General features: G+C 43.6%; 1 protein-coding gene across 3 annotated transcripts in view; it reads right to left on the bottom strand.

Annotated features, from left to right (window-relative positions):
• Positions 1-26,333, bottom strand: part of LOC140186248 (uncharacterized) — a 76,832-nt gene that overhangs the window by 15,038 nt on the left and 35,461 nt on the right. For 2 of the 3 annotated variants that reach the window (XM_072240282.1, XM_072240281.1), the window contains 2 exons: positions 20,636-20,735; positions 118-951 (listed from right to left, as the gene is read on the bottom strand). In XM_072240282.1, the coding sequence (XP_072096383.1) occupies positions 118-951; positions 20,636-20,689 (888 nt within the window). In that variant the 5' untranslated portion in view covers positions 20,690-20,735. The remainder of the gene's footprint in view (positions 1-117; positions 952-20,635; positions 20,736-26,333) is intronic. The other variant, XM_072240283.1, reaches the window with a different exon arrangement.

The following is a 26,333-nucleotide window of genomic DNA, read 5'->3' as shown; positions in this document are numbered from 1 at the left end:
TTCAAGAGCTTAGGATCATGGTGGCATAAGGTATCACCTGCAGTGACATAATGATTAAATTCAGTGCTGATACCAGACCAGATTGGGCAATGGCAATTTGCTTGTATATGAACCCACCTTTCTGGCTTTGGAAGATTTGCTTTTAAAGTAGCACACTTGCTCAATCATCTCTTTGTGGTCCTGCGTAGGAGCAGATTCAGCCGCAGCTTTGTCAGCAGCTTCTGAAGTTCCTTTGGCAGCAGAAGACTTATCTCTGTGCTTTGCTGAGGCACTAGAGGCACTGCTCTTGCCTGATTTGGTCTTTGATTGGGGTGATTTACCTTGAGTTGACTCTGAAGGCACCTTTGAACTTGTCTGTTCACTTGGCTGTGTTAATGAGCTTTCAGTCTCCAAATTAACCTGTTCACTCTGTCCACTTCCTGGTATTTCTGGGCCCGATTCTTCTGCTTCCAAACCACTCCTTTGTGAATCAACCACATCTTTAATTTTTTTATCAAAGCTTTTAATGACGTCCATTTTTTTACTTCCCAGCTTAGAATATGAAGTCTGATTTCGGGAGCTGGCTGACCCCTTATTTGACAATTTTTCAGTCACTAGTTTTTCAACCAATTCTTTCACCACATCTTCAAGAACCTTTAAGAACCTGCGTTCTTCCAGTACAATCACAAGGTCATCACATGACACTTCAGATGTTTCAGGGCAAAATTTGGAGTCACCTCGTGTCTTTTTCGACTTTTTTCCCAATGTCTTCCTCAGGGGGCTGTGCTGCTTAGAGTCTGTCAGTGAGGGACTAACAAAAGATCCATTGTCTTCATTTATGTCCTGTGGCTCTGCAGGTGCTGAGGTGATACTGGATTCTACCTGATCTTCAGCTGGTGCATCATCTGCAGAGGCCTCCAGTGCCCTCATTTGGTCAGTTTCAGTGGTGTTTGCAGCCTCTGAACTCAAAACCTAAACAAATTCACAAAGGTTCAATTGTAACATCCAAATCATCACAATATCAATAAATTGTATTGTGTATCACTTTACAGCAATTGTGTTACTGAGCTTTTAGTCTCCAACTTAACTTGTTCACTCTGACCACTTCCTGCTATTTCTGGGCCTGATATTCCTGCTACCAAGTCCTTTGTGAATCAGTCATGTCTTTAACTTTTTAATGAAGAAGAGGGCAGGAAAAATCTTTTCAGACACTACTCAACCTGCAAAGTTGCTTTTCCAAAAGTTCTGTTCTGGAAAGCACTACAGAAGTATTGAAACAAAAAAGTCACACCATCTTAAAAATGTCTTTCCCCAGGCGGTTAACCATTCAGGTTGATCAGATTAACTGTGGTGCTACCCCCAGTATTCGCTTGGCAGAAGACAAACTGTATTGTGGTTGACTGCAGATTTCTGCGGCGTTCATGGACTCAGGGTCTTGGACTTTTTTTTGTGTGTAACTGTATTTAACTGGTATCTTATATGTGCTTTGTGCTATGTATGGCTGTTGGTACCGTGTTTTGCACCTTAGCCCCAGGATAACACTGTTTTGTATTCGGAGTATTCGTGTACGTTTGAGTGACCATTGAACTTGAGCTAGTTCTTCCAAGAGGACCACAACCTTGTCTTAGGGTTTGGAGGTTTGTGTTCCTCAACGATCGGGAGAGTATGTTGGCTGGAGTCAAGGCCTTGTGCTTTGGCTATTGGTAGGGTCACCCATGCCAAACAGGTCAAAGGGTTGTGGCCAGACTAAGAGTGGTCCACCAATCCACCAGGTTCAGGGGTTCAGCTCAGGGATAACAACCTGACTGATAAAACAAAATGATTATGGAAACAGCAATGAAGAATCCTACATTTGTGTGCAATGGTATATGGCCAAGGACAGACAGAGATGGAGGACCGTCATTGCTGCCGTAAACACCAGCAGTGTAAGGGGCTGTTACTAAACTAGTTAGTTTCCTCTACCCTTCCCACTACTCCCTTCTGTCTGTTACCCCAGTCCCTACACTGCACTGTGAGCACTTTATACCACATTTATAATGTTGTTTACACGTTGGTATTTATGGATTTATGCACATTTTATTCCATATCTATACCTTAATCTCTAACATTTTTTATAAAATTCCTTATAATTGTTGAATGTTGTTTTTTGGATTGCATGTCATCCTGTGACCAACATACCACAGCAAATTCCTAATCCATGTAAATGTAGTTGGCGAAAGTTAATCCTCAATCCATTTTATATCATAGCCTTTACTGACGTCCACTTTTTAATTCCCTACTTAGAATGTGAAGTTTAATTTTTGGAAACTGACTGAGCCCTAATTTGAAAAGTTTTTAGTGACTTATTTTTTCATGCAATTCCTTCATCGCATCTTCCAGAATGCCACAATGGCTGACCAGGTTGATTCCTCGGGTAGAGGTCCCATATTTCCATGAGTTCAAAAGAATCTGATAGAAGTGTACAAAATGATAAGAGGCATAGATCGAGTGGACAGTCAAAAACTTCTTGCCAGGGTGGAAATGGTTAATATCAGGGGTGAATGTTTTAAGATGTTTGGAGGAAAGTATGGGGGGGGGGATGTCAGAAGCAGGTATTTTCAGGTATTTTTCCACAGAGAGTGGTGAGTGCATTAAATGCACTACTAGGGGTTGTGGTAAAGGCAGATACCTGTACCCTAAGATAGGCTTGTGGGTGGTAGAAAAAAAATGGAAGGCTATGTAGGAGGAAGGTTTAGATCAGGGGTTCCCAACCTCTTTTATTCCATGGACCTTTATGCCGTGGGGCTGAGGAGGGGAAAATAGGATCAACCATGTTTGAATGGTGGAGCAGACTCAATGGGCCAAATAGCTTCATTCTGCTCCTCTGGCTTTAGTCTTATGGTCTTTACCATTGTAGGTCCCAGGTTGGGAACCCCTGGTTTAGATTAATCTTAGAGTATATTAAAAGGTTGGCACATTTTCATGGGCTGTAGGGCCTGTACTGTGCTGTAGTGCTCTTTGTTCTGTGTTCTATAAATGGAAATCCTTGTTAACTAAACACAGAGAATACTGTGGTCTTCAGAAGCAGGGGACTCAATATAATGGGTTGGCCAATCAATGTGAGAAGTAATTTCTTCACCCAAAGAGTAACAACCCTTTAAAATTCTGTATCCAAGAAGTAAGTACAAACTGGGTGAAGGGGTGGAGATAGGACTCTACCAAAGGAGGTGTAAGGTGTTCCTTCTCCCTGCTAGCCTGCAGGTCACCCTTGGGTAAGGTTTAGCATTGGTTTAGCCCCCCTTCTACCCCCAATCAGGGTCACGTGAAGCCATGGAAACAGGTGGTGGATGGTCGTATGAGCAGCTGCTGCATAATTCAAGTCCTGGTTACATAACCACTGATGCTGGGTAGACAATTTCTGAAGAGTTTTGATAATGGCTGGGGTCACCCATATTTGTAAAGACACTGCCCAGAAGAAGGAAATGGCAAGCCACTTCTGTAGAACATTTTGAAAGAACAATCATGGTCATAAGACTATGGTTGCCTACAATGTTCGACATGGCACATAATGATGATGATGACCCAAGAAGATATTGGAGTCTTGGTCATCAAAGTAAATTTTACTATCAGAGTACATGTACGTCACCACATACAACATTGAGAGTCTTTTTTCCTGTGGGCAGACTCAGCAAATCTATAAAATAGTAACTATAACAGGATCAATGAAAGATCAAACAGAGTGCAGGAGACAACAAACTATGCAAATGCAAATATAAATAAATAGCAATAAGTAACGAGGCCATGAAATAACAAGATTAATAAAGTGAGATCATCTCAAGTTGTGTCATCTCAAGATCATCTCAACTCACTTTGAGTTGTGGGAACATCTCAATGGATGAATATATTGGTAAATTACTGTAGGTAGGTAAGTTAGTTGGTTTATCATTGATACATGGACCGAAGTACAGTGAAGAAACTTCATTTTGCATGCCATCTATTCATCACTTCAGCTAGTACAGGGAAAAGCAAAAACAGAAAGCCAAATGAAGTATTACAGAGGAAGTGCAATGCAGGCAGACAATAAGGTGCAAGGCCACTGTGACGTACGTTCTGGGCCAAGAGTCCATCTTATCATACTAGGGGAACGTTGAAAAATCTTATAACTATGGGATAAAGCTGCCCTTGATCCAAGTGGTACGTGCTTTCAGGCTTTTGTATCATCTGCCCGATGGCGGGAGGGGTAGGCAGAGAAGAAAGAATGTCTGTAGTGAGTGGGGTCTTTGATTCTCTTGGCCACTTGAGGGATGCAGTGAGTAGTGTGGACAGAGTCCAGAGAGGAGAAGCTAGCAAAGATTGAAAGGAATCAAAGGATTCAAGATCACCTCAGTGATTGAGCAACAGCTTCTTCCCCTCTGCCATCCAATTTCTGAATTGATATTGAACCCATTAACATTATCTCACCACATTTTTGATTTTTATTTTTACTCTACTTATTTAATTTAACTACATACAGTTGAAGTCAGAAGTTTACATACACTTTAGCCAAATACATTTGAACTCAGTTTTTCACAATTCCTGACACTTAGTCCTAGAAAACATTCCCTGTCTTAGGTCAGTTAGGATCACTACTTTATTTTAAGAATGTGAAATGTCAGAATAAACTCTTTTTCAGTTCTGCCCACAAATTTTCTATTGGATTCAGGTCAGGGCTGTGTGATGGCCACTCCAATACCTTGACTTTGTTGTCCTTAAGCAATTTTGCCACAACTTTGGAGGTATGCTTGGGGTCATTGTCCATTTGGAAGACCCATTTGCGACCGAGCTTTAACTTCCTGGCTGATGTCAAGATCTTGCTTCAATATATCCACATAATTTTCTTTCCTCATGATGCCATCTATTTTTGAAGTACACCAGTCCCTCCTTGTGTGGGCACGTGGCCAAGTAGCTACCTGAAGGTTGTGAGTTTGAGCCCCAGCCGAGGGAACGTGTTGTGTCCTTGAGCAAGGCATTTAATCACACATTGCTCTGTGACGACACTGGTGCCAAGCTGTATGGGTCCTAATGCCCTTCCCTTGGACAACATTGGTGTCGTGGAGAGGGAAGAGTTGCAGCATAGGCAACTGCTGGTCTTCCATACAACCTTGCCCAGGCCTGTGCCCTGGAGACTGAAGACTTTCCAGGCGCAGATCCATGGTCTCACAAGACTAACGGATCCCTTAAAAAAAAGTCCCTCCTGCAACAAAGCACCCCCACAACATGATGCTGCCACCCCCATGCTTCACGGTTGGGATGGTGTTCTTCGGCTTGCAAGCCTCACCCTTTTTCCTCCAAACATTATGGCCAAGCAGTTCAACTTTTGTTTCATCAGACCAGAGAACATTTCTCCGAAAAGTAAGATCTTTGTCCCCATGTGCACTTGCAAACTGTAGTCTGGCTTTTTTATGGTGGTTTTGGAGCAGCGTCTTCTTCCTTGCTGAGCAGCCTTTCAGGTTATGTCAATATAGAACTCATTTTACTACGGATATAGACACTTGTCTACATGTTTTCTCCAGCAAGGTCCTTTGCTGTTGTTCTGGGATTGATTTGCACTTTTCGCGCCAAAGTACGTTCATCTCTAGGAGACAGAATACGCCTCCTTCCTGAGCGGTATGATGGCTGTATGGTCCCATGGTGTTTAAACTTGCATACTATTGTTTGTACAGATAAACGTGGTACCTTCAGGCATTTGGAAATTGTACAGATAAACGTGGTACCTTCAGGCATCTTAAAATAAAGTTGTGATCCTAACTGACCTAAGACAGGGAATGTTTTCTTGGATTAAATATCAGGAATTGTGAAAAACTGAGTTTAAATGTATTTGGCTAAGGTGTATGTAAACTTCTGACTTCAACTGTATATATATATATGTAGATAGATAGTTAGACACACACACACACACACACACACACACACACACACACACAGTGGAACTAGAAAGTTTGTGAACCCTGTAGATCTTTTAAAATTTCTGCGTAAATAACCTGAAATGTGATCAGAACTTCATGTAAGTCCTAAAACTAGATAAGGAAAACCCAATTAAATAAATAACAGAAAAAACATTATACTTGTTCATTTATTTATTGAGAAAAATGATCCAGTATTACATGTATTTATTGGAAAAAGTACATGAAACTTTGCTTTCAGTAACTGGGGTGACCCCCTTGCACTGCAATCACTTCAGCCAAACATTTCCAGTAACTGTTGATCAGTTCTGTACATCGGTTTGGAGGAATTTTAGGCCATTGCTCCTTACAAAACTGCTTCAACTCTGGGGTATTGGTGGGCTTCCTTGCATGAGCTGCTTGCCTCAGGTCCTTACCCTTCCCGCCGATCTCCCTCCCAGCACTTATCCTTGTAAGCGGAACAAGTGCTACACATGCCCTTACACTTCCACCCTCACCACCATTCAGGGCCCCAGACAGGCCTTCCAGGTGAGGTGACACCTCACCTGTGAGTCGGCTGGTATGATATACTGTGTCCGGTGCTCCCAGTGTGGCCTTCTATATATTGGTGGGACCCGACGTAGACTGGGAGACCATTTTGCTGAACACCTACACTCTGTCTGCCAGGGAAAGCAGGATCTCCCAGCGGCCACACATTTTAATTCCACGTCCCATTCCCATTCTGATATGTCTATCCATGGCCTCCTCTACTGTCAAGATGAAGCCACACTCAGGTTGGAGGAACAACACCATATATTCCGTCTGAGTAGCCTCCAACCTGATGGCATGAACATTGACCTCTCTAACTTCCGTTAATACCCCTCCTTCCATTCTCACCCCATCCCTTATTTATTTATTTGTTTGTTTATTTATTTTTTCCCCATTTTTCCTCTCTCTCTCTCTTTTTTCTCTCTCTGTCCCTCTCACAATTACTCCTTGCCTGCTCTCCATCTTCCTCTGGCGCTCCCCTCCCCCTTTCTTTCTCCCTAGGCCTCCCGTCCCATGATCCTCTCCCTTCTCTAGCCTTGTATCCCTTTTGCCAATCAACTTTCCAGCTCTTAGCTCTATGCCCCCCCCTCCTGTCTTCCCCTATCATTTCAGATCTCCCCCTCCCCCTCCCACTTTCAGTTAGTCCTGACGAAGGGTCTCAGCCTGAAACGTTGACTGTGCTTCTCCCTATGGATGCTGCCTGGCCTGCTGCCTTCCACCAGCATCCTACCAGGATTAAGATCAGGACTTTGATGTGGCCATTCCAAAACATGATTTTTTTTCTTTTTGCTGTTGTCTTTCGGATCATTGTCTTGTTGCAATATCCAACCTCTATTAAGCTTCAGGTGATGGACTGCTACCTGACATTCTCCCGTAAAATGTTTTGACACGATTTTGAATTCATTGCTCCCTCAATGATTGCAAGCTGTCCAGGCCCAGATGCTGCAAAGCAGCCCCAAACCATGATGCTTCTTCCACCATGCATCACAGCTGGAATGAGATTTTGGTGTTAGTGTGCAGTGGCCTTTTTCCTCCAAACATAGCAATGCGTATTTCTGCCAAAAAGTTCAACTTTTGTCTCATCTGTCCACAGAACCTTGTCCCAGAAGCATTGTAGAACATCCAGGTGGCCTTTTTTTTAAATTTGAGATTTGCAGCAATACTTTTTTGGAAAGCAGTGGTTTCCTCTGTGGTGTCCTTCCATGAACAGCATTCTTGCTCAGTGGTTTTCTTATAGTGGACACATGAACAGAGACTTTAGCACGTTCTAGAGACCTCTGCAGGTTTCTTGCTGTTACCCTTGGATTACCTTTTACCTTTCAACGACGTGGTGCGGTTGGTGTGATCTTTGCAGGATCCCATCCTGAGTTTCCTCCATTGGTAGACAATTTCCCTTACTGAGGACTGATGAATTTTGTAGCCTTTTCCAGCTTCATGCATTTCTACAATTCTTCTTTAAGGTCCTTTGAAAGTTGTTTTGATAGAGGCATGGTGCATATAAACAGATCTTTCTTGAGAAGATCAGGCTCTGTCAGTAACCCTCACCTTCAATCTCATCTCATTGATTGGAACATCTCACTCTAAATAGCTTTTGTAAATAGGCGTTACCCCAGAAGATCATATACTCTTCCCAACAAATACATGTAATATTGGATAATTTTTCTCAATAAATAAATAAAGAAGTATGATGTTTTTTGTGTTATTTATTTAATTGGTGTGGTAGAAATGGTTAAAACTAGTGCACGATGAGATACTTGACCATCCTGGAACAGTTGGATTTAACACTATTGAGGCCCCTGGGACCAGGAGGGAGGATGCGTCTGGAAGTAAGTTGTTAGTCTTGATAACAGGGAACAAAGAGAACTGTTAGACTCGCGCTGAGAGCCAATTGACATATCTTCAATGACTGATCATGTTCTGACCGTGGGGTGCTAATCAAAGTTATGTCAAGTTGTTTGTCTTGCTGTATAAATTTGAGCTCTGTATAACCTAAAAATCAGAGCTGTGGTGGCAGTGGAGACTGCTGCAGGCTCTCAATAATATCATGTTAAACTCTTAAAATGAAACTCGAAGTTGCTCTGGTGTTCTTAGTTTTTCCACGACAGAATCTGGCAACGAGGATGGGATCTCCATTAAGCAAGATCATAAGAGGGCTGAGTTAAATAGGGGACTGCCCTAGCCAAAAGGGTGGGGTGGAATTAGGATTAAATGAAGGGACCTCCCTTGCTGAAAGGAGGTAGCGTCCAGGGAGGACTGGGAAAAGGGAAGGTAGCCTAGCACCCGGCCGGTGAACCGGAGTAAGCCAAGACACCTGCATGGCTGGGGCTGGAAGGAGACCCGAGAAGAAAAACAAGCTAAGTCTACGAAAAGAATAGCTATGGGGAAAAGGTAGGATGAGACTTTGAGGTTCGTAGATGGAGATTCAGTGAGCGCTTTATTGCGTATAAGAGAACTTTGTGCTGTCTTAACTGAAATTAAATTCTGAAACAGGAAAACTGGGAAGTGCCAGCAGTCGATCAGCTAGTGCTGATCCTGCCAACAAACCAGAGGTCCAGAGGTAAGAGGAAGGCTTTGAACACTCAACTGCAGATGGGAAAAAAGGCCGCCAAAAAGATTAAAAAGCTAAAACGGCACCGCCAGCAAATAGGAGACCACATCCCGCCCCAGTTCCCCGGCAGATATGGTAATCAGAGAGACCGGAGGTGATCGTTATGCGGTAACATTCAGTAGTGATTTGTATGAGTGGTCACATGGGGATTGGCTGTATGGGGGAAGTTTTAATTTGAGACTAATCCAACACTGGGAGGATGCCACCTGAAATGGGGATGGTGACCCAAATTGGGATGCTGATTACATGTTAAGATGTTTTAAACGACGGAAGGAGATGGCTAAAAGACACCAACCTCCAAAGAAAGGAGATTAAGCAGCCTGAAACAGAGAAGGCTGGGGCTGAAATGAAACCTGCCACGGGACTTCATCCCCAACTCCCTGTACTGGCCAGTGCCTCATTGGTACCTAATAGTGAAATAGACTATTTAATAATGATGACAGCTGCCAGCACCCCCTCCATACAGCCTCCTTACGCCAGAATTTCAGGCACCTGACACCCCCAGGGGAGCAGACATCACTGTAAGGGGAGAAGGGGCTCAGGAAAGAGGAATAGAATCTGAGGAAGCTGGAGGGGGTGTTAGCAGTACTAGCACCGAGAAAGCAGACATTAAAAAAAAGACAGGAGAAGAGGAACTGGGAATAGAGGCATTGCAGGCTCCGCTCATAGTAATAGGCGATGTTCTCGTGTTGAATCAGTGAGGCAAGAGCTATGGTAGCAGAGGCCCCGGACCCATTAAAGAAGCCCAGTGCACTCCATAAGTGGCTTGTGCAGATGCGTAATATCTATTCGCCCTTGCCCGGGATGTGCAAATGCTATTAAAATGTGCATATGGAAATGAGTTTAGAAACATAGAAAGATAGAAAACCTACAGCACAATACAGGCCCTTTGGCCCACAGAGTTGGCCGAACATGTCCCTACCTTAGAAATTACTAGGCTTTACCTATAGCCCTCTATTTTAATAAGCTCCATGTACCTATCTAAAAGTCTCTTAAAAGACCCTATCATATCCACCTCCACCACCATTGCCGGCAGCCCATTCCACGCACTCATCACTCTCTGAGTAAAAAAACTTACCCCTGACATCTCCTCTGTACCTACTCACCAGCACCTTAAATTGTGTCCTCCTGTGGCAACCATTTCAGCCCCGGAAAAAGCCTCTGACTATCCACACGATCAATGCCTCTCATCATCTTACACACCTCTATCAGGTCACCTCTCATCCTCCGTCACTTCAAGGAGAAATGGCAGAGTTCACTCAACCTATTCTTATAAGGCATGCTCCCCAATCCAAGAAACATCTTTGTAAATCTCCTCTGCACCCTTTCTATGGCTTTCACATCCTTCCTGTAGTGTGGCAACCAGAACTGAGCACAGTACTCCAAGTATGGTCTGACCAGGGTCCTATATAGCTGCAATATTACCTCTTGGCTCCTAAATTCAATTCCACGATTGATGAAGGCCAATACACCATTTGCCTTCTTAACCACAGAGTCAACCTGCACAGCTGCTTTGAGTGTCCTATGGACTCTGACCCCAAGATCCCTCTGATCCTCCACACTGCCAAGAGTCTTACCATTAATACTATATTCTGCCATCATATTTGACCTACCAAAATGAACCACTTCACACTTATCTGGGTTGAACTCCATCTGCCATTTCGCAGCCCTGTTTTGCATCCTATCCATGTCCCACTGTAACCTCTGACAGCCCTCCACACTATCCATAACACCTCCAACTTTTGTGTCATCAGCAAAACCTACTAACCCATCCCTCCACTTCCTCATCCAGGTCATTTAAATCACGAAGAGTAAGGGTCCCAGAAGAGATCCCTAAGGCACTCCACTGGTGACTGACCTGCCTGCAGAATATGACCCATCTACAACCACACTTTTTCTTCTGTGGGCAAGCCAGTTCTGGATCCTCAAAGCAATGTCCCCTTGGATCCCATGCCTCTTTACTTTCTCAATAAGCCTTGCATGGGGTACCTTATCAAATGCCTTGCTGAAATCCATATACACTACATCTACTGCTCTTCCTTCATCAATGTGTTTTGTTACATCCTCAAAAAATTCAATCAGGCTTGTAAGGCACGACCTGCCCTTGACAAAGCCATGCTGACTGCTCTTAATCATATTATACTTCTCCAAATGTTCATAAATTCTGCCTCTCATGATCTCCTCCATCAACTTAACAACCACTGAGGTAAGACTCACTCGTCTATAATTTCCTGGGCTATCTCTTTCTTGAATAAAGGAACAACATCCACAACCCTCCAATCCTCCGGAACCTCTCTCGTCCGCATTGATGATGCAAAAATCATTGCTGGAGGCTCAGCAATCTCCTCCCTTGCCTCCCACAGTAGCCTGGGGTACAGCTCATTCAGTCCTGGCGACTTATCCAACTTGATGCTTTCCTAAAGCTCCAACACATCCTCTTTCTTAATATCTACGTGCTCAAGCTTTTCAGTCTGCTGCAAATTATCACTACAATTATCACTACGATTTCCATAGTGAATACTGAAGTAAAGTATTCATTAAGTACCTCTGCTATTTCCTCCGGTTCCATACACATTTTCCCACTGTCACACTTGATAGGTCCTATTCTTTCATGTCTTATCCTCTTGCTCTTCACACACCTGTAGAATGCCTTGGGGTTTTCCTTAATCCTGCCCACCAATGCTTTCTCATGGCCCCTTCCAGCTCTCCTAATTTCCTTCTTAAGATCCTTCCTATTAGCCTTATAATCTTTTTTTTTTGGCATCCGTTAGTCTCATGAGACCATGGATTTGTGACTTGGAAGGTTTCCAGGGCGCAGGCCTGGGCAAGGTTGTATGGAAGACCGACAGTTGGCCATGCTGCAAGTCTCCCCTCTCCACACCATCGGTGTTGTCCAAGGGAAAGGTATTAGGACCCATACAGCTTGGCATCGGTGCCATCGCAGAGCAATGTGTGGTTAAGTGCCATGCTCAAGGACACAACACGCTGCCTCAGCCAAGACTCAAACTAGTGACCTTCAGATCACTAGACGAACACCTTAACCACTTGGCCATGCGCCAACACTTCTAGATCTTCTCAATCTCCAACATTACCTAGCTCTCTGAACCTTTTGTAAGCTTTTCTTTTCTTCTTGACTAGATTTATTACAGCCTTTGTACACCACGGTTCTTGTACCCTACCATAACTTCTCTGTCTCATTGAAACATACCTATGCAGAACTCCACACAAGTATCCCCTGAACATTTGCCACATTTCTTCCGTACCTTTCCCTGAGAACGTCTGTTCCCAATTTAAGCTTCCAAGTTCCTGCCTGATGGCCTCATAATTCCCCATACTCCAATTAAACATTTTTCTAACTTGTCTGTTCCTATCTCTCTCCAATGCTATTGTAATGGAGATAGAATTATTATCACTATCTCCAAAATGCTCTCCCACTGAGAGATCTGACACCTGACCAGGTTCATTTCCCAATACCAAATCAAGTACAGTCTCTCCTCTTGTAGGCTTATCTACATATTGTGTCAAGAAACCTTCCTGAACACACCTAACAAACTCCACCCCATCTAATCCCCTTACTCTAGGGAGATGCCAATCGATATTTGGGAAATTAAAATCTCCCATCATGACAACTCTGTTATTATTACACCTTTCCAGGATCTGTTTCCCTATCTGCTCCTCTATATCCCTGTTACTATTGGGTGGCCTATAAAAAACACCCAGTAAAGTTATTGACCCCTTCCTGTTCCTAACTTCCACCCACAGAGACTCCGTAGACAATCCCTCCATGGTGTCCACCTTTTCTGCAGCCATGACATTATCCCTAATCAACAGTGCCATGCCCCCACCTCTTTTGCCTCCTTCTCTGTCCTTTCTGCAACATCTAAAACTGGGCACTTGAAGTAGCCATTCCTGTCCCTAAGCCATCCAAGTCTCTGTAATGGCCACCACGCTCTAAGCTCATCCACTTTGTTCACAACACTCCTTCAGTCTGAGTGCGTCCCTTCTCTATCAACCTGCCTGTCCTCCCTCTTGCACTGTCTACAAGCTTTCTCTATTTGTGAGCCAACCTCCTCTTCCCCAGTCTCTTCAGTTCGGTTCCCACCCCCCAACAATTCTAGTTTAAACTCTCCCCAGTAGCCTAAGCAAACCTCCCCGCCAGGATATTGGTACCCCTGGGATTCAAGTGTAACCTGTCCTTTTTGTACAAGTCACACCTGCTCCAGAAGAGGTCTGAATGATTCAGAAATCTGAATCCCTGCCCCCTGCTCCAATCCCTCAGCCACGCATTTATTCTCCACCTCATTCTATTCCTATTCTCACTGCCGTGTGGCACAGGCAGTAATCCTGAGATTACTACCTCTGTGGTCCTGCTTCTCAACTTCCTTCCTAGCTCTCTGTAGTCTGTTTTCAGGACCTCTTCCCCTTTCCAACCTATGTCATTGGTACCAATATATACCACGACCTCTGGCTGTTCTCCCTCCCGCTGCAGGATATCTTGGACACAATCTGAAACATCCCGGACCCTGCACCTGGAAGGCAAACTACGTACCATCCGAGTTTCTTTCCTGCATCCACAGAATCGCCTGTCTGACCCCTTAACTATAGAGTCCCCTATCAATGCTGCCATCCTCTTCCTTTCCCTACCCTTCTGAACCACAGGGCCACTGTTGCTTCCCCCAGGTAGGCTGTCCCCCCCAACAGTACTCAAACAGGAGTACTTATTGTCAAGGGGTACAGCCACAGGGGTACTCTCTAGTACCTGACTCTTCCCCTTCCCCCTCCTGACTGTGACCCACTTGTCTGTCTCCCATGGCCCCGGTGTGACCACCTGCCTATAACTCCTTTCTAATCATCTCCTCGCTCTCCCTGACCAGGCGAAGGTCATCGAGCCACATCAGTTCCCTAACTCAGTCCCTCAGCAGCTACAGCTTGACACACCTGGTGCAGATATGGCCATCTGGGAGGCTGGGAGACTCCAGGCCCTCCCACATCTGACACGGAGCACAGAAAACTGGCCTCACACATACATTTCCTCCTTTCCACAAGTAACACAGGTAAACCTACCCCACCTCGTCCTGTTACTGCCTAAGCCCGTTGAGCCAAAGTCCGATTACTCCACTGCCCGCTCCGAATGCTGCCCACTGGATATGGTGGTCTTCTTTTTAAACCTTTCGCGCTCTACTGGCTGATGTCACGCGCCTGCGCAGTCTCAACTCTCTTTTACCCCAAGTAGTAAAAAAACTCCATTTGCTCCAAAAAATCAGCCTTTCACTCGCAGCCCTCTTGCTCTGAACCAAAAAAACAGATTCTGGACCACTGGCTGAAAAGTAGGGGAAGGGAAGCTATAATGGAAGCTGTCACTGGGCCAGAGATTGTAAATCAGTGAATTATTCGAAACGTAGCAGGAAAGCTATTCCCCAAGGGATGAGTTGATTTTCAGACCATGCCCTGATGCTCAGAGGGTTGCCAGCTCCAATGACAGGGACAGCATCTTTGCCTTTTAGCTCCCTAACCCGTCAGCCTAGGGGTGCCGCGGAGAAAAAGTGGTATAGGCGACAGAAATCAGACTGTCCAAAAATATGAAAGAATCTATGACCAGTGTAAGAACAGAGAACAGATGATCTGATTGATACCAGTGTCACTATGTCCTCTGTACACATACACCCTACCACCGCGGGCATCCCCGCCAGTAGTACAACCATTGAAACCATTGGAATAGACGGTATTTCCATGACAGAGCCTGTCTCCACACCAGCGTCTGTGCAGGTGGAGGATAAGCTTTTAACAGACACCTTCATTATGATCGGGTGCGTATTGATGTCCAGCAGTTGCAGGAAGCCCAGAATCTTGCTTCACAGCAACAGAAATGTACCTGGAGAAAATCCGGACGCTACCAGGATACCGGGCTATGGCATCACCCAGATGGTTGAGTTGTTGCCCCCGTAGTTTACTTTTGACCCTGGCTCGCCTGCACATGGCCAGGGTCACATTGGCAAAGGAGGGATGCAGCATGTCATTACTCAACAATGATATGCCCCAGGGATAACAGTAACTATCGAGAAGGTAGCACGGACTTGTTTAGTAGTCCAGCAAAACAATAGATGAAAGATGCCCGCTAGATTTGATCACCTGCCCTACCAGAAATGCCTTTTGAAAACCTGCAGATTGACATATGCCTGCTGAAAGGGTTCCGGTATATATTGGTAATAGTAGACATGTTTTTCAGATGGGCGGAGGCCTATCCATCCAGGAGAGATGATGCAAGAACTGTGGTGAACATGTTGATGGAACAAATTATACCTAGGTCTGGAATTCCCATAGGGATAAATAAATTATTACAGGTACTGAAGGAGGCCTTGGGGTTCCAGGGGAAACTCCATATCCCCCATCTGCCCCAGTCCTCAGGTCTGGTAGAAAGAGATAAAAGTGGCTTTGACAAAAGTTTATCAGCGAAGCGGCCTCAGAAGCGGACTAATGTACACTCTGGGAAATCAGAAGAATAGAAATACAGGATTTACACCTCATGAAATTTTGATGAGGCAGCCTATGACAACAGGAACTCAGCCTCCCATGACTCCAGAAAAGGTAGTGCTAATATGGAATGATGAGAAGACAATGAAATACGCATAAGCACTGTGCCAGGAGGCAGGAAAATTATCTGAGAGTCCGGCAAGCCCAGGTAGCTTTAACTGAAGGTAACATACATCTGTTAAGCTGGGAGATAGAATATATGTGAGATCAATGGATAAAGATTCTTGCTCTCCTGGGTGGAAAGGCCCCTACCTAGTGCTGCTGACGTTAAGGTGAAGGAGAAACCTGACTGGATACATGCCACCAGGTGCAAGTTGCACCAAGACGAGGACAAAATAAACGCTGAAAAAGTGACACCTTCCCCAGGAGAGAGGAACGGCGCTGAGAACTAAGAACCAAGTGTTATTCAGAGATTAAAATTTTTAAAAATCTAATCTAACGTGTAGATCGTGCTATATGCATTTAGTCACTGTGATAATTAACAAAATATATACTCTGTAGAGGACTAACATCAAGGAAGTAGAAACATATTGGGGGTAGGATTGATTAAGTGCCTAACAGCGCCAGAGAAATATGAAAGTGGAGAAGTTTTGAGCATGTGAAGGAAGGACAGGGTCACCCACATTTACACAATATATGGTGGCAGTCTGCTAATTATATGGCCTACTGCGCAAATTTAACAAACTGTTATATTTGTATGGTAGTTCCCCATTTCGCGTAGAGTCCTGTATATCTTAAACCCCTGCCGGTTGGAAGAGAATCCTCACTATGTATATTGGTAGGATTACAGGCCTATACTATTTCAGGCAGTGAGTCTGCTCGAAATTGTCTCGACTCTGTAAAGTATCTGGTCTTGAATAATCTTAAATTATGGGGAAACACCAACACTAATTTTACAGCACTGTGCTTCCCCTGTGGTCCCCAAGCCTTAGGTAATAGCTCCAACACTACCGCTGTGCCAACGGAGGTGAATATAAAAACCCATGTAGCCCCGGCTACCGTCTGTGTTCAGGACCAAGGTCTAAGAAGAACTGGTTAGGATTTTCTTTCGCACCCCTAGTGCAGTGGCCCAATCAACCTGACAATGTGATCAATGTTACTGTTCACCACCTCTATAGGATATGGACGGCAATGGGGATATATGGGGTGCCCGCGGTACGCTAGATTTGTGGGTCTAGGGTGTATCCGTGGCTCCCTCCGCAATGAGCTGGTTGCTGCTATTTGGGGAAAATTGTCTACCTCTGTTACAACTATAGTCCTGGCACTCAAAGTTTCTCATGTGGACCACCTACACTCATGAACTAGATGGGGTCTTCGGATTTCTGCAGGGAATAAGATTTTGGGATGATTATTGCCTGGTGAAGTGCAGTAAATAATGTCCAACAATAGACAATATAAGTTTAGAACTAGAGCAGTTGGCCAATGAGAGTATAGAGGGATTCGCCATTTTGAACTAGGAAATGCAAAATTTTCGACTGGTGACCTTACAGAACAGAATGGCCCTAGACTATGTATTAGCCAGGGAAGGAGAGGTCTGTGCGTTAGTAGGGAAAGAATGTTGCACCTACATACCCGATGCTTCAGAAAATATGACCATATGTTGGAACATATGATACAGCTACGAGATGAAATAGATAGACTGAACTCTCAAGCCCCTCCAAAAGGTTGGGATCTCTTTAGGTGTGTTAAATCAGTGTTAGGAGAAGGAATATTTTCCTGGTTACAGCCCCTCTTTTACAGGCTCATTGCCCTGATCTGCTTAGCAGTGGTAGTTCAATGTATGCATTTGCTGCGTCTGTGCCCCTCCAGAGTCGCAGGGGAGACAGTAGCATTATTCCATGTGCAATCGCACATCACGGGAGAGGGGGAAGAGGAGGATAGTTACGATGAAGAGGAATGTTTAAAACCCAGTGGGTTATGTGCCCCCTTTTCTGAAAGAAGGGAATACAAATCTTTAAGCATTGATCAGAAAGATCAACAAGGAGGGACTTGTGGAAGAAATGGTTAAAACTAGTGTATGATGGGATACTTGTGTGTCTAATTCGGATGGCATTCACATAGTTGTGGATCTGAAGTCACAAATAATCCATCACCAGATAAGGGCATCGCAAGAGGACATCGGTGAAATCCAGTCGTTCAGCATTCAATGTTATTAATGATGGATTTTTAATCAGATTATTCTGCTGCCACAATGGGATTCGTACTCGAGTTTCCATATCATCAGATTCATTTTCGAATTACTCTTAATGCATGCATTACTAAATGACAATAAAAGAGGACTGTGTGTCCTCATAATCTAATCCAATCTAATCATCCAATTACCACGGTTGGATTATCAGCAGCAGCATTCATTCATTCATTCATGTATTTATTTATTTATAAGTTTGCTTATTTATCTGTCTGTCTATTTATTTATCAGTGCATTTATTTATTGATTGATTGATTGAGATATAGCACAGTTCAGGCTGTTCTGGCCCTTCGAGCCACACTGCCCAGTTGAATCACAAACAATTTACAATGACCAACTCACCTACCAACTGGTACGTCTTTGGGCTGTGGGGGGAAACTGGGGTACCCAGAGGAAACCCACACGGTTACAGACATGGCAGGAATTGAAACCAGTCCACTGGTACAGTAAAGCATTGTGCTGACCACTACACTACCGTGTGATGGGAATTGAACCCGGGTCACTGGTACTGTAAAACGTTGTGCTGACCACTACACTACCGTGTGATGGGAATTGAACCCGGGTCACTGGTACTGTAAAGCGTTGTGCTGACCACTACACTACCGTGTGATGGGAATTGAACCCGGGTCACTGGTACTGTAAAACGTTGTGCTGACCACTACACTACCGTGTGATGGGAATTGAACCCGGGTCACTGGTACTGTAAAGCGTTGTGCTGACCACTACACTACCGTGCGATGGGAATTGAACCTGGGTCACTGGTACAGTAAAGCATTGTGCTGACCACTACATTACTGTGTGATGGGAATTGAACCTGGGTCACTGGTACTGTAAAGCGTTGTGCTGACCACTACATTACCGTGTGATGGGAATTGAACCCGGGTCACTGGTACTGTAAAACGTTGTGCTAACCACCACACTACTGTGTGATGGGAATTGAACCCGGGTTGCTGGTACTGTAAAGCGTTGTGCTGACCACTACACTACCGTGTGATGGGAATTGAACCTGGGTCACTGGTACTGTAAAACGTTGTGCTGACCACTACACTACCGTGCCAGCCTATCAAACTTATCAAATTCCAGTTTGTCTGTCTGTAAGGAGTTTGTACATTCTCCCCATGATCGCATGGGTTTCCTCCGGGTGCTCTGGTTTCCTCCCACAGTCCAAAGGCGTACCGGTTGGTAGGTAAAATGTAATTTGTCCCGTGATTAGGGGATTGCTGGGCAGGGTGGCTCAAAGGGCTGGAAGGGCCTGTTCCATGCTAATGTCAATAAATAAACATGTATTATTGCATTCTCAGCATAGAATAAACTATGCCTGTGTATTATTGTGTACGATGCATGTATTCTAACATAGTATACTCTTGACAGAAACTTTGGTGGGGTGAATTTTAACTATGATGCTAGTAATCAGCTGTGTCATGGAGAAATAGTCTCTTTGAGAATGGCCTTTGCTGCCTCATCACTCAGTGGTTTTCAAGGCATTTCCTACCACAAATATTATTTCCATCTCAGAGTTGCTAATCAAGTGAATTGCTTCACCCAGGATATTACCAAACTCTTGGGGTACATACATATATATATACACACACATCTCGGATGCCTAATGCTTTTGCACAGTACTGTATTTTTCAATGTGGAGCAGAGAACGAGTTTAAAAATCTGGCAGGAGCGAATGATATTTTGGCGAATGGCGAGGGTGGAGCGCCGCAGTAAGGGTGTTGACAGGTGGCAGAGAAGGAGTGCCAGGGGCAGGGAGGAGGGTGGCGCAACTGCAGACACACCCAACCCTTCCAAAGAATTGGTTTATCGATCATTACAGAATGTCTCTCTGGTGCCTCCTGCTCCCTCCCCTCTCCCTTCCCCTTTTCCCAACCATGATTCCTCTATCCCTGCGCCCTTCCCACTCTCAGTCCACAATCGAGACCCTTATCAGAATCAGGTTTACCATCACTCACATATGTCATGAAATTTTTTTTTTTTTTGCAGCAGTACAGTGCAATACATAAAATCACTGCAGTACTGTGCAAAAGTCTCAGACACCCTTGCTGTATATATGTACCTAAGCCCTTTGCACAGTACTATATATGTAGCCTAATTTGCAGTTGTGCCCCCGTACAGGAAGGTAATGAACACTACCAGAAAAGAATTAATTTAATTTTGTTGAAGATTCTAGCTCTTCCTGAATCTTAGTTACTTGAGACCTAATATCTTATTCCGGTTTCCTTAAAGTTGTGCTGTTATTGGACAGGGTTCAAAGAGGTTCACGAAAATGATTTCAGGATTGAAAGCCTTGTCTTATGAGGAGCATTAGATGGTTCTGGGCCTCTACTCACTGGAATTCAAAAGAATAAGAGGTTGACCTCATTTCAGCCTTTCAAATGTTGAAAGGCCTCAACTGAGTAGATGTGGAGAGGATGTTTCCTATGGTGGGACAGTCTAAGACCAAAAGATGCAGACTCAGAATAGAGGGACGTCCATTTAGAACAGGGATGAAGAGGAATTTCTTTAGCCAGAAAGCGGTGAATCTGTGGAATTTGTTGCTACAGGCGACCGTGAGGGCAAGTCATTGGGTATATTTAAAGCAGAAATTGATAGATTCTTGATTGGTCAGGGCATGAAGGGATATGGGGAGAAGGCAGGAGACGGAAAATGGATCGGCCATGCTGAATTGGTGGAGCAGACTCAATGGGCTAAATGGCCTAATTCTGCTCCTATAGCTTGAGGTCTTTAACTGGAAAAGGTATTCACAACAGGTGTAGTGGGCGTGTTGCTGATCATTCACTGAGTGGGAATGGGGCAGTAAAATTGCTCATTAATCCTTTGGTTTTAGGCCTAGTAAAGTGGAGAAAATGGACCCCCATCTGTCCATGAGCTTACTTTATCTTCGGATGATCCTTCATCGTCAGCAAAGTAGGAGCCAACTCCTGACATCTTTCCCCTGTGAATCGTCGTTGCCAATAGTCAACTAGCAGCTTACCTGAAATGTGAAAAGGAACATTAGAAGAATTTTAATCAAAGTCCTCTGAGACCTCTTCTTTGGGATCACCGAGCTGGTAATCTATTCGTCACTGGCACATGGCAAGGTTCAGCATGAGATGCCCATAGCTCTGAGAAAGCCGTAGTAAAAGTACTTTTAGCATTGATATTCTCAGGATGGGTTTTATGGGGGAATTTCTCAAAGTTAGAAGTAAATTTACTATCAAAGTACATATATATTTCACCATATGCTACTTTGAAATTCATTTTCTTTTAGCATTCACAGTAAATACAAAGAAACACATTAGAATCAATGAAAGACTGCACACAAGATGGACAAATACCAATGTAAAAAAGACAACAAACTGCAAATACAGAAGAAAAAATAACAATAAATAAACAATAAATATTGTGAACGTAAGATGAAGAATGCTTGAAACTGAGTCCATAGATTGTGGGAACAGTTCAAGTTGAGTGAAGAATCTCCTCTGGTTCAATAGCCTAATGTTTGAGGGGTAAGAGATGTTCCTGAACCTGGTGGTATGAGTCCCGAGGCTCCTGTACCACCTTCTTGGTGGCAGCAGCAAGAAGAGAGCATGGCCTGGATGGTGAGGTACCTGATGATGGATGCTGCTGCTCCTGGATATCAGTACAGAAGATTTGAAAGAACAGGAAACTAAATATCCACCTGAAGTTGATGTGGGACCCAGATGGAGGGCTTGCACAAAATCCCCTTCCCTGTCTTTGTCACTGATAGCCGACAGTAGAAAAGATTCAAAGGATTCAAAGTACATTTATTATCAAAGTATGTATGTAGTATACAACTCTGAGATTCGTCTTCCCCACAGACAGCCACAAAACAAAGAAACACCATGGAGCCTGTCTAAAGAAAAAGATCAAACCCCAATGCGAAAAAAAACTCATGCAAAGGGCAAAAAAAGACAAGCAAAAAAATACAAAGTATAAAGCACCGAACCACAAGGTAATCAACAGGGTCCACACGTATTCAGTCCAGCTCAGTTCAGCCAAATCCTTTGTTATCTGCTGGCTGCAGAGCCAGTCTGCCCAGTCAAAATCGTACAAAAAAGCAACAAAAAAAAAGTGACCAGAAACCAGAAATACTTGATAACATGAAATACAGAGTCCGAACCACAACCCGCATCCATTCAGGACCCGGGACTCTAGCAAGTTGCTTTAATAGATCTTTACGTTGTGTGTGCCACAGTCAAAATCACAAGTAAACAGTGAACCATGTAACTCAGGAACAGACCAATGTTCTGATAAGCCAATCAAATTAATGATGTCTGATTATTCTAATCTCTTCTGTGTGCTCATGGTCTACCCTCTATGTTCCGCTGTCAACCTAAGAGCCTCTTACCGTCTTACCTATCAAATGGTGAATGACCTCGATAGAATGGATGTGGGAAAGGATGTCTCCTGTGGTGGGGAAGTCTAGGACCAGAGGGCACAGCTTGAGAAAGGAGATGAAGAGGAATTTCTTTAACTAGAGTGAGGTGATCTGTGGAATTTGTAACCACAGGCGACTGTGGAGGCCAAGTCATTGGGTATATTTAAGGATTCTTGATTGGACATTACATCAAAGGTTATGGGGAGAAATCTGGGGAGTGGGGCTGAGGAGGGGAAAAAAGGATCAGCCATGATTAAATGGCAGAGCAGACTCAATGGGCCAAATGGCCTAATTCTGCTCCCGTGTCTTATGGTCTTCTGGAAAGGGAAAACTCTGGCCTCAAACCTCTGCTACCTTGCAGTTATACCCACTCACGGGGAAGGCTTTGGGAGTAAACCCTGAGGGAAAAATCCACAGCTGGAGTCCCTAAGGCAGTCCTACGTTGAGTTCAACACTGACTGGCAACTCCTGCAATACTGCTGGTGCCAAACTGTATCGGTCTCTGCCATTCCTTTGTGTTCATCAGATGTGTGGAGAAGGAGAGCTTGCTACACGGGCAACAGCTTGCTCTCCATATTGTACTGGCGTGAGTACCTAGACAGTTAGGACGCAACATCCATGGTCGGCCCCAACTGACAGATGCCTCAAATAAGATGAGGTAGATTCTCAGAATTTTTCCCCAGTCTCCATTCTCCAAATCTGTCTTAAGTCCTTCTGCAGCCTACCTGTTTCCTTAACATACCTGCCCCTCCACCCATCTGCAAACCTGGCAACAAAGCCGTCTTTTCCATCATCTAAATCATTGATATACATCATAAAAAGAAGTGGTCCCAACATCAACTAGTCACTGGCAGCCGTCCAGAAAAGAATCCTTGTATTCCCACTTGCTGTCTGCAACCAATCAGCCAATGCCCTTAACCATGCCAATTACTTTCCTGTAATAGCATGGGCTCTTAACTTGGTAAGTAGACTCATGTATGGCATCTTGTCAAAGGCCTGCTGTAAGTCCAAATATACAACATCTACTACATCCCCTTTATCATGTAACGTACATGTAATCTCCTCAAAGAATTCCAATAGGTTTGTCAGGCAAGATTTTCCCTTAAGAAAACCATGCTGACTTTGTCCTATCTTGTCCTGTGTCACCAAGTACTCCATAACCTCATCCTTCACAATTGACTCCAACATCTTCCCAACAATTGAGATCAGGCTAAATGGTCTATAATTCCCTTTCTGCTGCCTTCCTCCTTTCTTAAAGAGTGGAGTGACATTTGCAATTTTTCAGTCCTCTGGCAGCATGCCAGAGTCCAATGATTTTTTAAAAATCATTACCAGTGCCTCCACAATCTCTACCACTACCACTTTCAGAACCCTGGCCTGGGTGACTTATGTACCCTTGGGGCTTTCAGCTTTTTGAGCACCTTCTCCCTTGTAATAGTAACTGCACTCACTTCTCTTCCCTCACACCCTTCAACATCTGGTACACTGCTAGTGTCCTCCACAGTGAAGACTTGTTTATTTATAAAGCACTTATTTAATTCATCTGCCATCTCCTTGTCCCCCGTTATTATTTCTCTGGCCTCATTTTCTGGTGACCTATATCCACTCTTATCTCTCTTTTACTTTTTTTATATACTTGAAAAAGTCTTTACTCTTCACTTTGATATTGTTTGCTAGCTTGCTGTCATATTTCATTTGTCCTTCCTCATCATTCTTTCAGTTGCTGTCTGTGGGTTTTAAAAGCTTCCCAATCCTCTGTCTTCCCATCAATTTTTGCATTGTTTTATGCACTCTCTTTTGCTTTTAAATTAGCTTTTACTTCCCTTGTCAGCCACGGTTATACTATTTTGCCATTTGAGTATTTTTCCATTTTTGGAACACATCTATCCCACACATTCCTCATTTTTCCCTAGAAACTCACACCATTGCTGCTCTGCTGTCATCCCTGCCAGCATCTCCTTCCAATTTACTTTGGCCAACTCCTCTCTCTTACCACTGCAATTTCCTTTACTCCACCGAAATACTGCTACATCGGATTTCACTTTCTCTCCATCAAATTTCAAGTTGAACTCAATCATCACTGCCTCCTAAGGGTTCTTTTACCTTCTGCTCTCTAATCACCTCCAGTTCATTACATAACACCCAATCGAGTATAGCTGATCCCCAGTCGGCTCAGTAACAAACTGCTCTAAAAAGCTATCTCTTAGGCATTCAACAAACTCACTCTCTTGAGTTCCATTACCTACCTGATTTTCCCAATCGACCTTCATGTTGAAATCTCCCATGACTATCATAACATTGCCCTTTTGATACGCCTTTTTTATTTCCTGTTGTAATCTGTGGTCCACATCCCAGCTACTGTTGGGAGGCCTGTATATAACTGCCAGCGAGGGTTCTTTTACCCTTGTAGTTTCTGAACTCAACCCACAAGGATTCAACATCTTCTGATCCTATGTCACATCTTCCTTCTGATTTGATGCTATTCTTTACCAGCAGAGCTGCACCACCCCCCTCTGCCTACTTTCCTATCCCTCTGATACAACGTGTAACCTTAGACATTCAGCTCCCAACTACAATCATCTTCAGTATGATTCAGTGATGGCCACAACATCATACCTGACAATCTGTAATAGTGCAGCAAGATCATCCACCTTATTTCTTGTAATTTGTGTATTGAGATGTAACATATTGAGTACTGTATTTGTTACCTTTTTTGATTCGGCATCCCTAATACACTGATACTCACCCTACTGGCTGCAATTTTGTCCTATCATCTACCTGCCCTTCCTAACAGTCTGACTGCACACTAGCTTTGTATTTTTACCATCTGTTCTATCCTGAGTCCGTTAACTCTGGTTTCCAACCCCCTGGCAAATTAGTTGAAACCCTCCCCAACAGCTCTAACAAACCTGCCCGTGCGAATATTGGTTCCCCTCCGTTCAGGTGCAACCCATCAAAACAGATGAGCTGTCAACCATGGCTGATGAGCCCCATCCACCTGAAGCATATGGTTTTAAGATGCCAGTAACTTGCCTTTGCTCCTTCTGCTGTCAGTAGAAATTATTCAGCCAAGTTTAGTAGCTAAGCCACACATGAAGGCCTGGCTACTTGAGGTGCATGCCATTGGGAGAATTTAATTGATAGTAGGAGCTTGTTCCCATTACCACCCCCAGCTATAACAACCTTAAGGAACCCCTATTTTATCTATGCTGCCCATAATCTTACAAACCTTTGTCAGATCTCCCTCAACCTCCCATGCTCGTTTGTTTAGCCCCTGCTCTATAATCCAGGTGATATCCTGATTAACTTGCTCTGCATTCTCTCCAAAGCAAGATCCCCACTAATTTTTTTACAGCTACACAGACCAACTCTGAGCAGGGACTATTTATATGGCCTGAAAACCGTGCAACACTTAATTTTATTTGTAGAATGAAAATTGAAAAATCACATACTTTTGATTTTATTCATTGAATGCTATAATGAAGTACAGTGCAACAAAGAAAATCTTTCACTTTTCATAAACTTTTTCTGGTCTGTCTTTATTACAAATCCATCGTCCATAAATACTATCCAAATTAATTTCCAGATTTACATCTGAATGAACTGATAAGATTAAATCCACATTCACAATCAGCACAAGAAGCTAGAAAATTTCCAATAATGTCAACAGGAATTGACAGTAATTCAAATTCTTTGTTTAATGAGCTACTGACTTCCATTCTGTTTATTGTTACAATTTGGAGCAGAGTTGTAACTTGAAACACTGACAATGTAAATACATTGAAACTCTGAAATGTGTCAAGGTAAATGTTGTGATATGTTTATAATTTAGAAAATCTATGGATTATATTCATTAAGACATAATTACAGGATTAATCACAATTATATTAGAATAGATTTCCAAATTATGTTGACATTATATAAAAGACAATGTACATTGATTAAAGAAAAGCAAGCTTGTTTGAAGAAAACCCTTCCCAATAACCATCAGCATAAAACCTGTAGCACCAAAAATCCTAACACACTTGACCACCATTATATTAAGTTAAGGAATACCTACTGTTCCATGCCCAGATGGCATTTCAGTAAATCTGATCTTTTGGCTGTCCTTCTCCTACCTTATGATAGGCTGAGTGAAAACAACAAAACTGCAGAGATTAGGACAACAAAAAGGTGGTCATGGGAGGTTGA

The sequence above is a fragment of the Mobula birostris genome, chromosome 22, assembly GCF_030028105.1.
Source record: "Mobula birostris isolate sMobBir1 chromosome 22, sMobBir1.hap1, whole genome shotgun sequence".
NCBI lineage: Eukaryota > Metazoa > Chordata > Chondrichthyes > Myliobatiformes > Myliobatidae > Mobula > Mobula birostris.
The sequence above is the reverse complement of the archived record's forward strand: the minus strand, read 5'-3'. Positions and strand labels throughout refer to the sequence as shown.